Raw genomic sequence first — 16,947 nt, 5'->3', positions numbered from 1 at the left:
AACGTCAGTGCTGAGCAGCAGCTGCAGTGAGGGGTTCCAGGCTCAGTGTTGGACTGCCAGGCTCCAGTGATGCACAGCTCCCCTTCAGGACCTGCCCTAAATGACAAAATCTCCTCCCGGGGGCCTAAACACAGCTGCTTAGAGGGCAGTGCAGCCCCAAAGCTGGGCTGATGAGCAAGAACCGTGTGTGATTCTGGAACTCACAGCACCTTCTGAGAGAGCAGCTCTGCTCCTAAATTGAGCAATGCTGTTTCTCTGCCGACTGAAACACACTTGCAATACTTCATGGCTTCCTTTGAGTTTCTAACAGTCTCCTGGGCCTCAACAGCACAGCAAACAGTGACTCACTGATCTGGCAAAGTACAACCATTGTGGGCTCCCTACTCATTTCGTTTTTCTTACCTTTTCCCTAACCCTCTACTGAACTTTCCTTTTATTTTATCCCTAAGCCCACACATGGATACATCAGTTTACCACATTTAATGAAACTTTCAGAAAGTGCCCTTTCAACATATTCAATATATTATAAATTGTCCTTACCATGCCATGCAGTGTATGTGTTTTGTGATGAGGAATGGAATCCAAAAGGAGTCCAAAGCCAGTTAAGCCAGAGAAGCAAATAATTTTACATAAAGTGCTGTAGCTCCCCTCTCATGAACACAGTTTACAGCCCAGCTGGTTGATAGCTGTGTAAACCAGCCACGCTGTGGGTACTCAGGCTCATGAAATGGATGTGCTTATAACGACTGAGAAATCTCTTTGGTGGCTGGGAATATGGAAAGGAATTTTCTTTGAACTCCATTAGATCCTACTAGTGCTTTGGTCAACAGCAGTTATCCTGCTGTGCATGTGAACTTTGTTATTGCCTTCCTTGACTTTCACTTAATCTTCCTGCAGTGCTGAAGAAGACAGGATATCTGGAACTGAAAACAATTATTCTTATCTCCTACTGCTTTCATAATTACATGACGTTCCCATTTGAAGAGCTGCATTCTTTGTGTGGACATGTGCTTTTAATTAGCAGAGGGATGCATCACACCACAAGAAGCCAATTCCTCAACCTTGCATAAGTTGGTTACAGAACTCTGAATCTTCAGCCACCGTGGCAGCTTTCTGGCCAAGTTGGGGGAAGCGTGGGAGCAAACTCCAGTGCTGTAATTTCACCATAACCAGGATTTTTATTAGAGACTACTGCAGTAGGATGCAGCAGATTCAGCTGAGATTTAAGTTCAAAATAGGAATGATCTATTTTCTTGGTTTTCCACCTGCATTGAGTCACCCAAAGAATTTACATGGCCTAAAGATATGAAGGGAAATGCAGACAAAAAGCTGAAAAAGTGACTAGTCCAAGTTAGTGGATATTGTCAAGAGACATTTTTATTTCATTTGCTTCCCTTCTCAGTAGGTAGGGTATAAAGAGCATTCACTGTTCCCTCTGCAAATGGTCTGTCTAAAAAACATGGAGCGTTTCAGCCAGCTGTTATTGACTCTCCAACAGCAGAAAATGATGAGTTTTAAACTAAGCTATACAGGCCATTGGCTGAATTATTTCCTGTCTGATGAGTCTTTCTTTGTGCTACTTCACTACAATCCTTAGGACAAATTTATACACACGATCTATCTAAAATACTGAACAAAGTTTAAAAGCTTTTCTCCTACGTAATAGATGACTTGTGTGAAATTTACAGTAAGTCAAGTGTCTGACCTAAAGGGTAGTTTAAAAGAAATTAAAAAAAAAAAAAAAAAAAAGAATAATTGCAGTAAGACCAGTTCTTACTGTTTTCACAAAAGAGAACTTTTCATATATATCATCTGCTTTAGCATCACCTGCTTAAGGAAATGTTTAGAAATATTTCTACATCCATGTAAACAAGTTAAGAAAGTAGAGGGTGTGGCAGTGATAAGCATTTACCAAACCAAGTGCAGATCTAAACAGGCTGTCTTATCTTTTGAATGAGTCATTTTAGGTCATGCAAGTAATGGTGAAATCCCTTCTTCCCTACAGTGAAATCTGAAATTTCTCCTCTTTTGTCAGGGCCAAGTAAACAGGTTGCAGCTCTTTATCTCCAGTTTATTTGCACTGGAAGTGTGTTACTTTCCAGAGAAACTGTGGCTAAAAGATGTAAATCAAAAGTAAATATGGTCAAATGAAAGAGATGGGTTCTGACACCAGGAGTCCAGCATAATAAACTATCTACCAAAGGTAGAAAACACTTAGTATCAGAAGGCAGAAAAACTGCAGAACTCCAGCTACCCTCTGAATCCTCTTCTATTAGGGTGGAACTCTGTTGAAACGAGATATTCCATACAGAAACAGTCATAGTTTGGGGTTAAATTCAACTCTAGAAGAAGGCCATTATAAACCAGTATTTAATAGCTATGACATATGACAGCTCAAGCAGTGCATGTTTTGGGCTAATTCTTTGTAAAAATCACCCTAGGTGACCCTCCCTGCCTAAATACTTAGAAATAAAAACATATATATAAACATATATAGAATATATAAAATATATAAAGGCTATGTAGCAGACAGGATATATTTTCTCTAAAAATGTTGAAAAACAGATTTCCCTTTGACTCATACAAGAGGAGAATATAGACTGCCTCACACATGCATGGCTGTGATGGGAGATGCTGTTGTTACTTCTCAGCTTTTTGGATGAAGAATCATCTTCTTGCAAATTGTAAAAGTCATGAAACAATTTGTGAGAAAGGCATGATGCAGTCAAAAAAGCAACAGCAGCAGAAGCTTATAATTGCTTTGGCTGTGTATACTAGAAATGCAAATGTACTAATTGTATAAATGGTAGGGAAGGACTATTCAGCAGTTTTGCAAAGTTTTTGGAATGCACTGAGTAAAATGGAATTACAGTAGTATATAAATGTCTGCACAGCAGTTGAATTCATCAAAATCCAACATCTTTAGCTCATCTTCAAGAATTTTTCAAAGTGCACCAGTGCCACACAGAGACAGATAGAGGAAAACACAATACAGCTGGGAAGATTCTCTCACATATGGACACATATATCCAAAACAAACACTGGGGCCTGAAAACATCAATGTAGTGTTCATTACTGGTTCCACTTCTGGCCACATATGATTTTCTGATGTAGGAGTTGTCCAGTTTCCTGGTTTTGTTCCATGCCACAGAATTCATTGGATTACCCAGCAGTGATTTCAGCAGCAGAAAGGTTAGGTGTTAGGGGGGAATTCATACAGATTTATTTCCATTCTAAAAAAAGGTGGAAGATTTAGGTACATTAATGCCACTGATAGCCCAGATCAGCAAGTTGCCTTGAGGTATATTTCCCACTCAGAGCAGCAGCAGCTAAATAGAATAATAAAATCACAGAATGGTTTGGATTGGAAGGATCCTTAAAGATCTTCCCATCTCATTCCAACCTTTGCCATGGGCAGGGAAACCTTCTTAGACCAGATGCTAAAAGTCCAGTCCAACCTGTCCTTAAATACCACTAGGGATAAAAGCTAAACCTTCCCACACCAGAAATCTTGGCTGAAAACCAGGTATGATAACTACTACACTGTCAGTTAACTAACCTGAAGCCTGAGATCCACCAAGTATGTAGATCAAGTTATCAAATTCCCCCTCATTGCCCCAGAATAGTAACCCTCTATTTTCACTTAAATGGTATTTGGGTCCCTGATCCATGTGTGGGACTGGATTTTGCTGCATCCAGGCTGCCTTTGGGTCTGTGTTCCCAGACCCAGCTGGCCCAGCAGTTACCATCCCACAGTGATGGGCAGAGCAGTAGAAAATCAGTCCTGAACTCATCCCAGCCTACCCAGCAGTGAAGATTCTAAAGGACTTGAGTTCAAACATCAGCTTCTATCCCTAAGCTAAGGGCAGCACATGGAAATACAAGTGAGAAATAATAACACTTACGTAAACTTACATGAAAACAGAAAATAAACTCTCAGAACAGCTTGTGCTTTCTCAGTAATCACCCCTCCTTATTTACCAAGAAAAAAGGTCACATAGTAATGCCTTTTTGAAAGCTTTTGTCCCTAGAGTGGCCTTGTGAGATAAATCTTTTTCCATGAAAGTGCTGGCAAAAGAGGGAGCGGTCAGGCAGCTGAAGCCAACTTACTGATGCCATGTAGACAGCCATATAATACAATTTTAGGGTTAATTTCCATTGATCCTAAAATAATAGGCAAGATGGAGCTGTGATCACTTCAGTCCTTTTGCACAAACAAGGAGATCATGTAATCTCACAAGCACATGCCCTTGCTGCATGTTAAAGATCAGTTCTTGACTCACAACTGCTCCTTTCCATACTGGGTCAAAGTCACCTTTGTGCAAACAGCCACAAGCTCTGTGAGTATTACTGAGCCCTATTTCAGAGAAAGAATGGGGATTAAAAGTGACAGTAATCTGATAAAAGCTTTGCATAAGTAAAGAAATATTTCTGCAAGGAAAACTAAATTAGTCTCACCTCCATGCCATTGCCTCATATTCCATTTTAAAGACCAGTTCCTCAGCTGGGTGGGCAGCACAGCTTTACTCAAGGCAACTTAGCCAAGAAATTACTCATAAGGGATCAGCCATAAGAAATGTATTGCCTTGATATTTGGAGAACCAACTGGGCTCATTGAGAGCATGCCATTTTAATTAATGCTTAAATAAAGAACAAAAATAAGCAAAAATATTTATAGCTATTGTATAAATACTAGTAATAATTATAATAATACACATACGATTACTACAAAAAATAAAAGAACTGAAATGTTTGCCAGTCTCAGTGGGGAGGTGACAGGTAAGATATGAGAAGATATTTATTATCATGACTGTCATTTTTTTATGACGATAGTACAGGTCACGTTCTGGCATCAGATTTACATACTGGAAGGAATCATGTGAGCTCCAATCTTGCCTTCTGCCAAAATGCTCTCTCCAAAAGTTTTCTGGACTGTGCAAGGATGAGGGTCAGCCTGTGTGTCCAAACCAGTCAGCCAGAAATCCTCATGCTCTGCTTGCAAACCAACTGACTGGAACTGGAAAGGACAGCTGACATAAGTGAACTCTTTGTCACAGAGCTCAGCCACTTGGCAGGGAAGCTAGAAACACTACATGATTCCAGCCTTGCACAGAGGTTACCACCAAATACTTCGTGTGGTGCTGCCAGTCAGTGGGTTTGATGACATCCCACTGCTCAGAGCTGCTTGTTTTATTCTGAAGACACAGTGTTCAGCAGGAAAATCTCACAGGAATTAGAAGAATAAAGCTGTAATGAAAACAGATTTACAGCTCCTGGGAGAAAACCTGCCACAGTGACATTTTAAAGGCTTTAATGCTTGGCTGAGTGTGGTAGGTGGTGCCACTGCAGAGCCTGAGCAAGATGTAAAATGTGTCCCTGCCAGTGGATTCCTCCTGTCTGTGAGGAATCATTCATCCCAGTGAAAGTTTTCTGTCCCCTTCCATCCTGTCCACCCCAGTGCAGCCCAGTCTGCCACAGGCCAGAGCCTGCTGCTCCCCTCTCTGCCAGGCTGGCTGGGCCAGGGCCACGCTCACCTGCCAAGCAGCTGTGCAGCAGTTACAGGTTCTGTGCATTCTCTCAAACACACAGGCCGTAAGGAAAACCACCTGCCAAAATGCAAAGATGTACAAAAATACACGTGCCCATGGTGTTCAACCTGTGTCCTTGGGGAACACCCCAAAGGGACGGCACAGACCATCACACCCACGGGCCTGGCACCGGGCTGATGTCATACACACCCAAAGGCATCACCACCGACACTGCCTAACCCCAGAGTGCACGGAGAGGAGGGCAGGGCTGGGCTGGGATGGGATGGGCAGGGATGGGATGGGCAGGGCAGAGCAGGGCAGGGATGGGCAGAGTAGGATGGGCAGGGCAGGGCTGGGCTGGGCTGGGATGGGGTGGGCAGGGATGGGCAGGGCAGAGCAGGGCAGGGATGGGCAGAGCAGGATGGGCAGGGCAGGGATGGGCAGAGCCGGGCTGGGCTGGGATGGGATGGGCAGGGATGGGCAGGGCAGAGGAGGGCAGGGATGGGCAGAGCAGGATGGGCAGGGCAGGGATGGGCAGAGCAGGGATGGGCAGGGCAGGGATGGGCAGAGCCGGGCTGGGCTGGGCTGGGCTGGGCAGGGATGGGATGGGCAGGGCAGAGCAGGGCAGGGATGGGCAGAGCAGGATGGGCAGGGCAGGGATGGGCAGGGCTGGGCTGGGATGGGATGGGATGGGCAGGGATGGGCAGAGCCGGGCTGGGCTGGGCTGGGATGGGCAGGGATGGGCAGGGCAGGGATGGGCAGAGCAGGATGGGCAGGGCAGGGATGGGCAGAGCCGGGCAGAGCCGGGCTGGGCTGGGCTGGGCTGGGCTGGGATGGGCAGGGCAGGGCCGTTCCCTGAAGCCCCCCGACCCCCCAGCCCGCTGCCCCGGCCCCGCGGGCTCGGCGGGGCCCGGCCCCGGGGCGGAGCGGGGCGGGCCGGGCCGGGCGGGCTGTGCCGGCCGGGATGGCGGCTCGGGAGGCGGAGGAGGAGCCCTTGTCGCGGGGCTTCTCGGAGGAGCAGTTCGGGGCCGCCTGCCGGGAGCTGGACCAGCCGGCGCCGGCCGCGGCGGGGCCCTGGCAGCTCCTGGTGCAGACCACGGGCGTGCGGATCTACCGCCTCTGCCACCAGGTGCGGGGCCGGGCGGCCGGGCCGGCGGCGGCGGGGACCGGGCGGTGGGGATGGGGATGTGGGGGCGGTGGGGATGGGGACGGTGGTGACGGGGATGTGGGGGGCGGTGGGGATGGGGATGAGGTGGTGGTGATGGGGATGGGGCGGTGGTGGCGGGGATTTGGGGGCGGTGGTGATGGGGATGCTGGGGGCGGTGGTGATGGGGATGGGGCGGTGGTGATGGGGATGGGGCGGTGGTGGGGATGCTGGAGGCGGTGGTGATGGGGATGGGGCGGTGGTGGCGGGGATGGGGCGGTGCTGATGGGGATGGGGCGGTGGTGGCGGGGATTTGGGGGCGGTGGTGACGGGGATGGGGCGGTGGTGATGGGGATGCTGGGGGCGGTGCTAATGGGGATTTGGGAGGCGGTGATGGGGATGCTGGGGGCGGTGGTGATGGGGATGGGGCGGTGGTGATGGGGATGGGGCGGTGCTAATGGGGATTTGGGGGGCGGTGATGGGGATGCTGGGGGCGGTGGTGATGGGGATGCTGGGGGCGGTGGTGGCGGGGATTTGGGGGGCGGTGATGGGGATGCTGGGGGCGGTGGTGACGGGGATGGGGCGGTGGTGATGGGGATGCTGGGGGCGGTGGTGACGGGGATGGGGCGGTGCTGATGGGGATTTGGGGGGCGGTGATGGGGATGCTGGGGGCGGTGGTGATGGGGATGCTGGGGGCGGTGGTGACGGGGATGGGGCGGTGGTGACGGGGATGGGGCGGTGGTGATGGGGTTGGGGCGGTGCTGATGGGGATGCGGGGCCCGCACCGCCGCGGCCGCAGCCGCCGGTTCCCCGCACAGGCCGGGCTCGGTTCCTGCAGGCTGGCAGAAAGCTGCTTTCCGGGTAATGCCATTAAGTGCTGATGGGAAAGCCGCCGGGCTCGGTGACCCCGCGGCTGGACGGGGAGCTGCCCCGTGTTCTCGTTCATTGCGCTCAGGGGAGCGCGTCCCTAAACATCGACTGCCGAGCCCCGCCCGTGCCGCAGCATCCTCTCTCCAGCAGCCCTCGCCCCCTCCTGCCTCTCTCCAAAACTCCCTTCACACTGATTTTCCACCTCTAAAGTCAGAAGGTAGTTCAGAAAGGGTTGGAATGAAATTTTCTTCCCTTTTGGGGGGACTAATTTCTTTAAAGAACTTTAGTAGTTTAGGAACTGACTTGTGATTGACAGTGTTTCCATTTTGACACAGATTTATTATTCAGTACTGACTTCTAAGTACATAAAAAAAAAAAATATATATATATATAAATAAATATCCTGGTTTTTTAACTGAGTGATCATAGTTTCCTCTCAGCTCCTTCTGGACTCCTTGCTGTTCTTTGCATGACAATTTTGTATTTGTATTCTATGAAATCGTTTCAGACATGGTAATGTTAGAAAAAAACAGCAAGCCTACAGGTCTATGCTAAAGGCACAGGTGGGGAAAGCCTCTTTAAAAAACCATCACTTCTGCACACTGCTGCTATTGTATGAATGCAGCTGGTGAGATGGAAAGGAGCTCAGGCTTCTCCTCCTCATCCTCTCCTGCTTTTATACAGAAGGACTAAAGAGCTAAAAGGACTATTTGAAACTATAAAAACCATTTACAGATGTCTGCCTTTTTTTTTTTTTTTTTTTTTTTTTTTTTTTTTTTTTTTTTTGTGTAGTGTACAATGCCCCTAGTTGAGGCTGGATGGGCAGACTACATAGGATGCAAAGGACCTTTTCAAGTCCAGTATTGTGTCTCCTGGGAAATAACTGTTTTGTCTTTCAGTTGCTTCAGATTGCTACAAGAGAAGATGAAGTCTGGGAGGAGGGTCTTTGTTTAAAGTCGTTACTGGAAAAATTAGCTTTTAGCACTTACTGAACTGCAACTCCCCTGTAGCAACAGTAGTCCAGGAAGCTGAAAGCAGCAGTTATTCTTCCTGTTGCCTTCTCTTTTTGCCTTGTCTTTCCACCTTCTCTGCAGGTTGCAGAAATAGATCTGGGCCTTCCTGCTCAGTGCTGCATTCCAGCCAAACTGATTGACTCCCCTGATGACATGCCTCAGAAAAACAGAAACATTTCACTCTTGTTTTAACTATCTTACTGTAAATTGCTGTTTTTCTCACAAGAAAAACAGCAATTTACAGTAAGAAAGCAATTCTTGTTGATTCCTCTTACAAAGATGAGTGCATGGGGTTACACAGATGTTGAATAGTTCAGGTTTGAAGCTGGTGATTGGTGCTTCAGTGAAGATGAGTAGTTTAAGTTTCTTGCCGACATTACTATTGTATGGTACTTCAAATCTTCTTTGTGAAGGCGAGGAAAAGAGGAGAATTCATCTATTCACTAACAGAATGTTGTATAATCCTTCTTTTCCTTTCCTTGGGAACGCTTTGATTTGATTTCTACATTGTATATTTGAAATACTCTCATTGTTTCAATTTAGTCCTGAACTCTCATTGTTTTAATTTAGTCCTGAACTCGTACTAACAATGGTACAAACATTGCTCTATAGGCACAGATGGAATTAACATATGTTGAAAGTAATATTAAAACAGGAGATATCCTGCACCCCACCCTTTCAGTGCATACAGCATTCTGAAAGAAAATAGCTGATAAATATTCAAGGCAGATATGAGTGTGTTTTATATAAGTGTGGACATTGTAAAGCATTCTTGTATCCCAGCCTGATGTGTAAGCATAACTAACTTGCCACAAGAATTTAATGCTTCTGGTAAACCTCAGTGTGGACAGCATTTAGTCCACACTGACCACTGGAGATGAAAAGGGGACTGTGTTTGTGAACATGCTCCCTCTGGAACTCCTGATGAAGTAAAAGGGTACTGGTGTAAGGGAAGGAACAGCCATTGTGCAGGGCAGGTCAGCCTGGCTTGATTTACACTTTCATGTATAGATCAAAAAGTCGAGAGGTTAAAGACTGAATCTTATATTGTTTTCTGAACACTTGCTTTCGCAGCTCTTGAGCATATTTGTAATTTGTGCCCCACCTAACTTCCTTCAGCTGTTCTCCCTGATGCAGAGTACTTCCCTTTCCTGTGTGACTTTTCCTCTCTTCATTCTGTTTCCACAGCAATCAGGACTTTATGAATATAAAATCTTTGGTGGCCTTGCTGATGTTCCCCCAAAATTGTGTGTAGATGTCTACATGGACTTGGATTTCAGAAAAGAGTGGGATCAGTATGTTAAAGGTAAGCTCATCTAGGTAAAAGCAAGCTGGAGTCCACATTGATTGTTCCCACTAAAACTTTCCTCAAAGGTATTTCAGAGTTACTGCCTCCAGAGACTTTGTCTCAGACTTAAATATCTTTTGGGATAAGGTTGCACTCTGCAAATATACAAGTAAACACTGATATGGAATCCCTAATGTCTCAACATTAGACATTGGTGGAGGGATCCATTTCCTTTGGAATGAATTATTTCCATGTTGGTTAAAGCATATGATTGGCATCACTGGTTATGCTGGAGCACCTTGTAACTTCTAGTTGTAATGCTTAGGTTAAATTTTAGTGGATGTCTTGGGGAGAAATGGGGGTCGTACCTTTTGTGCATCTTTGCATATGGCAGTGGAGCAGTGCATCGTGCAGGTTGGAAGGGACTTCCTGGATCATCTTGGTCCAAACTTCCTTGCTGAGAGCACAGTCACAACAAATGGCCAGCACCCTGTTCAGCTGAGTCTTCAAATTTATGCTTGGGGAGATTATTTCAAAGGCTAATTGTGAAAATTTTTCCTCAGGCTTCCACCAGTTTGATGAGCATGATGGAATATCTTTTCCTGAAAGCATGGGCTGTTCTTGGCACCTTTTACAGTCAGGAATGGGTGTATCGAGAGAATATGTGGTAACTTCAGGCTTTCACAGAGAATAAATAACTAATTTAGTTAAGTTTATTTAATGTTGTCTTTGAAAAAAGGCATTGAACATGGATATCCATATGGTGTTAAAACATCTTAAGTCAGCAACAGCAAAGTAAGGATTCAGCTGATGTGGATATCTAATAATCAATTCATTTTAAAGATGGGTAGCCTTTTCTTTTTAGCCTATGCTAAAAAGAAGTCTGCTTTTTTAAGCCTATGCTTGAAGTCAGAGCAGGCCAGTAAAACTGAAAAGTGGTCCAAGTGTTTTGCTGAACAAAGAGCAGTGTTAAAAACTAAAAACTTGTTAAATATTGTGCTTGTTAGGTTGAGGACAGCTCCACAGTGAATGATAGCTGATAATGCCAGTGGCTGCATTGATACAGAGGCCCATAAATTTAACTCATGTCAGTCTTGGTCAAATTTAAGGAGTGGTGTCTTCATTAAGAAGTGTTAATTGTCAAAATGTTCAGTAGCTTTCTTGTAGCAAAAGCCATTTTGCCATTAATGAAAGAAAGAGTCAGAGTGGGACTCACCATTATTGTATTGGATGTAAAATATTCTGTTGAGTACTTCAGCAGCCTTTTAGTGCATTTAGCAGAAATGAGTGCTTCTTAAATAAACACTTTTTCATTTTTTTAATTCCTTCATAGAGAAAAGAAAGGAAGCTGCTGGGGGAAGCTACACCCTTAAACTAAAAACTAGATAATGTTGCAGATCTGACACTTAATATCCTTGCTGACCATGGTTTGTTCATCTGTTAATTTATACTTGTTCTGGTGTTTTAAGTCCAGCATTTCACAGAAATTAACTCTTACAGGGCATAAATATAATGTAATGCTTTCCTTGCTACTTAAAAATTGACACAAGCCCACCTGTTTTTTGGGATGGCACTTATGATGAGAGTGCTAGCTAGTGTTTTAAATGTAACCCCAGTTCAGTCAGGGCTTTTTCTTTCACATTTAGGAAGAAACCCCAGAAAACTTCCACTGAGAGCCTTCTTGCTCTTGGTGTTACTGTTTTTATTCCTTGGTGCTCTTACAGCCATACAAGTGTCAGTCCAAAGGAGAATTCTCTGCTGAACTGCTGACTGGCATTGAAAGAAAAACCTGACCAGAGCAGAAGCAGCTGCCTTTTTAGCTGAAAAGGCAAATGCTTCTGCATGTTTCTGTACGTCCACAAGATGTGGACATCCTGAGCCTGGTTTGTGCTGCAGCTGCCAGTTGAGCAGGGAAGTTGTGACTGAACTGTAGAGTGGTGACTGAGGTACCACGTGCTTCTGTGGCATGATGCAAAGTTGTTGGGCCTGAGCAATACTGAAACTTGCTACTCCTGATTACAGCACCTTCCTGACTGAGATCACACTTCCCAACAATTTCACAGTAATTACTGACTGTTGAAGCAGTGGGAGCTGCTGTGCTTATTATGGATAGAATGGACTTGTGATCTCGTGTAGTGATGCCAAATGAAATCAGATTCTTGATTAAAATGCACTGAATTCTGGTTTGAAGTGAATGCAAGGTGGAATGTGGTTTACGTATTGTGTGTTTTTCCTGGGTTTGCAAAGATACACAGGTAAATGAGGTGGCTAATAACAGTTGCATTGAAGTCTTTAAAACAGGGTCATGGTGCCTTTGATAAAGGAAATCTCTGTGTTTAGAAGTGAGTTAAGTGGATAATCCAATGCTCCAGTGACCTCTGGTGGAAAACATAAATGTTGTGGGCTATTAGGACACCAGGTGCATCCAGTCCTGCTCCAGCTGGAGAAGAGGAGAAGCTGTTTCCGTGGGTGACAGCTGATCTGCAGGGCATACCAACAGAAGCCTGGTTTGGAATGTATTGTATAGGGAAAAAGCCTTCTGATTTGAGTTTCTAGGCAGACTGAAGGTGGTGTAATGAAGGCTCATCAACTGCTCAAGATTCTAGTTTGCTGTTGCATGTGAAATTTGTGACAGCTTTTCCAAAATTCATTAATCCCTCATGTAACTTGTCTTCAGGCGTTAGAAAGTTGCACTCATCCTAGTTCCATGTTAATTCAGTATAATTTACAAGGGTAATGACATGCCTGTGAAAAAGCACATTGTGCTTGTGACTTAGACTTGTGCAAAACATACACAGATGAGAAAAAAGCTGTGAGATGGAAAGGCTTTGAATGAACAAACTTGGAAAAGGAACTTGACTCTGCTGCCCTCGGAATTGTTCTGATTTTATGTTCTGGGGTTTTTCGGAGTTGTTTTTTTTTTTTTTTTGTTTGGTTTTTTTTTTGGTTTTTTTTTTCACCAATTAATCCAATAGCCTCAAAAAAACAGGCCACCTATTTTTGTGTGTTAGATTCCTGAACAATCTTGGTACAGAACTTTTTAATGTCTCTTACTGCTAAAATTCAACATACATATCAATTTTGACATCAGGGTTGCATGTAAAATGTGTTCATGTCAGAAATCTGAGCAGTTCTTGATGGCATCTACATTTCTGTTGCTGTAGAAATTAAAAATATCTAACAGTCTTCTTCTTTCAACTGTAGAACTGTATGAGGAAACATATGATGGTGAAAAAGTAATCTACTGGGAAGTGAAGTACCCTTTTCCTCTCTCAAACAGAGACGTATCCTTTCAAGGTTTTGTTCCTCTTGCAGTTTTTGCTACTTGGTCATCCAGGAATCCCAACAACGAACTGATTCCATCACTCTACTGCTCTGATCTAAGATCTTGCAGTCCTCATGTTACATGAATATATATGGCATGAAGAGGAGTGTGGGTGCCTCTTCCCACACAGAGCTAGAGCTCCCATAGCTGAATTACTGCTCTGCAGGATTGAGTCCTGTAGGGACATGAGAAATAACTTGAAGGAGGGCCTGTTTGTGATGGAATTCACTTGTCAATTCCTCATCCCTCAAACTGACATTGTTTTGACATGCCTCCTCAACTTGCCATGCAGTATGTCTACACCCGGGAATGCCGGGAGATGGATGTGCATGGGAGGAAGATCTGGGTTGTGTTAGCAAAAAGTGTGGCTGTTCCTCAGTGCCCTGAGAAGCCTGGTATTATCAGAGTTAAGAGCTATAAACAAAGCCTGGTAATTGAAAGTGATGGCAAGGCTGGATGTAAAGGTAAGAGGTCAAGAAAATGTGTGACAAGTTGTGTAGCCAGGAATGTCTGTATCAGCAAAACACACGAAGAGGGGGACTGGAAATTTTAAGACAAGGGTTACTTTAAAATGAATGAAACCTTTGGCAATGTCCAGTGCAGTGCACTACTGTGAAGAATCTTTTTGTTTAGCAGTTGGGCTGGGTGGTTAAGAATAGTCTACTGACCACTTCCCTCTGCCCTCCCATCCCACCCCCAGTCTGTAGTTCTTTTCCTGCCAGACAGTTCAGCTGGGGAGACTGCTGCAATTTTCTTAACTCAGCAATGATTCAAGTATTGTGTTTGACAGATGGATAGATTAAAGGGTTTGCCTAGAGCTTGATTCCTGTCTTGAGATTAGTCTTTTAAAGACAGTCTTATTTTATAAGGCAGGGTGCCAAAAATGTTTTGCAATAATCGGAATGCCTGTTGTGGCTCTGTCAGCTTCCCAGAGGTTAACAGGGAATGCTTGTATTTACTTCACATTTCACTTCAAGAAAAGTTGAATTTTTTGTGCAGAATTTAGAGTAGAACTGTGGTAGTTGGTGCTTCAGTGATGCACACTGATAGCTTCTGTCACAGTGTGTTAGAGCTGAGTAATTGGTATTTGGTAACTTCTCTCTCCTCTCTAGTCTATATGTACTATTTTGATAATCCTGGTGGCATGATTCCATCCTGGCTGGTCAACTGGGCTGCCAAGGTAAGGAAAGGTTACAGACAATGATCTTTGGATAATCTATTTCAAACAATGAATTCACTGCACTCATACCCATCTTCTATGTTTTGGACAGAATTAATTTTTTCTGAAACAGATATTTTAACCTTCCTAGCTTTTATATGGTCCCATATTTACAGTGTCACTATTGGATGCTCTCATGACAATGGTCTCAGTTAATTTACTTACTTTAATTCCCGTCAAATTCCTTTGGTTTGTCAACCTAGCAGGTAAATTTATGCAGCAAACCCCAAATAATCTGTGTTTCAGAGCATATATGAATAGCCTCAAGACAAGCAAACTTCAATAATGCAGTTTGTTCCCAAAGTGTTCAAGGAATGGCTTGATGCAGTGTACCAGATCTTAGACTTGTTTCTTAGACAAATGTATATTAGATCTTAGAATTATATCTGAAGTCCTTGATATATATAATGGCAATTCTCATTTTGCTTATAGTTTTTACTGATTTCATTATGCAAGAATAACTTTTCTGCCTTTCTCTTTACAGACTGGTGTGCCTGCTTTCCTGAAGGACATAGAAAAAGCTTGCCTTATTTATTCTAAGAACACATAGGTGTTGAAATTGATCTTAATAATTTAATTCCTACATCTCTGCTCTTACAGGAGCAGATGTTATGTATTACACTGGAAAAAATCTACCTCTAATATTGGAAATAATTTTATTTTAGTTGAGTTATGCCTTTAGTTTTATTAGATTTTTTCCATCTCCAGCAGAAGAGCTGGCCACTATCAGCTGCAGCTTTTGAAAGTACTCAAGTTTATCCTTGTTCCCCATGCTTTGCTTATGCTGGTGGTCAGGTGTCAGCTAGAGGAGTTCTGTGATGGATGTGTTGCATCCTTGCACAAGAGACAGCAGTCTTACTAGAAAAATGTCTGAACTTGGATTGCAAATCCTCTGCATGTGTTATGCCTGGATCTGCTTTGTTACCTTGCAGGATGGCTTCCTTCTGAAACTCAGTAATGGAACTTGCATTGCATAGGAGGAAATGCTTCTGCTACCCAAGTTTGTCATTCTTAAACTCTTTGCCTGATATACCAAAAAATGCTGAGGGATGAAGTAAATGACTAGAAATGTGCAGTGGGAAGTCTGTGATGCTAAACTTCCTTAAATCCAGATGTAAAAAGAGTGAGCCTAAAGCCTTGCATTCACAGCTCCATACTTCTGTATGAAATGTAAAAACCTTCAGCTGTGTCCAGCTAGAAGAAAAGGAGGAGGTGACTTCTTGCATGTGTGATTTAAAGGGAACAAGTTTTATCTTCAGAGTCAGTGGCCTTACCTATAAAGCAGCTTGGATACCAACTTGAAACTGGAGATAATTTTAAACTGGGTGCCTGCCACTGAGTGTGGATGAGCTTGATGTGGAACTTGGGTTTGCCTGCATTTTTAAATTTCATGCTGATATAAAGAATGGATGGTGATGCACTAAAGGTTCAGCTGAGCAGGAAATTAAATTTCCAGCACTTTCTGGGGGCAGGGGGAGGGGGGTGGGCAGGGAATGCATAAAAGAATGAGAGGACATCATTCTCAGGGATTTAAAATATTCTGCATTTTTCCTAAATCTAATCTATTTCTGAGTAAGTCTGGTAATGGAGTAGCTTTGTGTTGTTAAAAAATAAACAATTTAAATTATTGCCTTTATACCTTGTGTGAATATATACTTCCAAGAAATCATTATTTTGTCCAGGTAGTGTTCTTGTTCTGTCTCCTAGGTTTAAGAGTTCCATGCTGGGAAGGTCACAAATGACAGGCTGATACTGTGAGCTGCCTTACTTGTAAAGGATTTTGAAAGAACAGATTGGATTAGAACTAAGCAGGACTCTTGTGTTCTGCCAGCAGTTCAGGCATTTTTCAATGTGTTTGACTTGGAGACTGTCACTGGATTGACTATTACAGTATTACACAATATGATTTAACAAAATTTTAAAAGGAGATTATCTGAGGATGAATCTTCCTGGAACAATGATGCAGACTAATTAATTTCCAGTTCTTTCTGAACAAAACTGATCTCTGTGCCACCATAGTCCAATTACCTGTAATTGTAAACCTACCTTAAAATTTGAATTGAAATGTTTACAAGCAACGTATACCTAGTGAGCTTAGTATGTGCAGAGATGAATCATGTACGAAAGAGGTCATTTTTTCATTCTTTTTCTCCAGACAACCTAATTTTGTTTAGTCTTTAAGGAAGTGAAAGCAGGAGGAAGACTGAAAGCATTTTATAATCATGAATTCACTTTGTCTTAAGTTACTTGTCATCCAGACAGAGTATCCATGTGTGTGCAGTGTGCTGAGACACTGAGGCTGAGAGCTCAGGAGGCTGAATGGCTCCATTGTCAGTCCTGCTGAAAATGTGATTTCCTGCAGACCCTGCACTGAACATGTAGAATACTTGGCCTTTGCTCACATAGCCACACTGAAACCATTGCACAGGCAGCTTCTTGTGCTATACACAACTTTCTAAATTAAAACACGTTCAGTTAAATAGCAGATACTAAACCCAGCTTTTCCACTGTTTACCAGCAATGATGTGAGATGAAAGTAACATCAGATCTTGTCTTTAGT

At 43.8% G+C, this 16,947-nt stretch overlaps 1 protein-coding gene across 1 annotated transcript; it reads left to right on the top strand.

Moving 5' to 3' along the window:
- Positions 1 to 6,430: 6,430 nt before the first annotated feature.
- Positions 6,431 to 16,053, top strand: PCTP (phosphatidylcholine transfer protein). Its single transcript, XM_077787373.2, has 6 exons — positions 6,431 to 6,657; positions 9,744 to 9,861; positions 13,048 to 13,127; positions 13,461 to 13,632; positions 14,281 to 14,348; positions 14,872 to 16,053. Exons 1-6 carry the CDS (start codon positions 6,493 to 6,495, stop codon positions 14,935 to 14,937), a joined length of 669 nt encoding a protein of 222 aa, XP_077643499.1. The 5' UTR covers positions 6,431 to 6,492; the 3' UTR covers positions 14,938 to 16,053.
- Positions 16,054 to 16,947: the final 894 nt, after the last annotated feature.

Source organism: Lonchura striata, chromosome 18, assembly GCF_050655825.1.
Source record: "Lonchura striata isolate lonStrDom1 chromosome 18, ASM5065582v1, whole genome shotgun sequence".
NCBI lineage: Eukaryota > Metazoa > Chordata > Aves > Passeriformes > Estrildidae > Lonchura > Lonchura striata.
The sequence above is the reverse complement of the archived record's forward strand: the minus strand, read 5'-3'. Positions and strand labels throughout refer to the sequence as shown.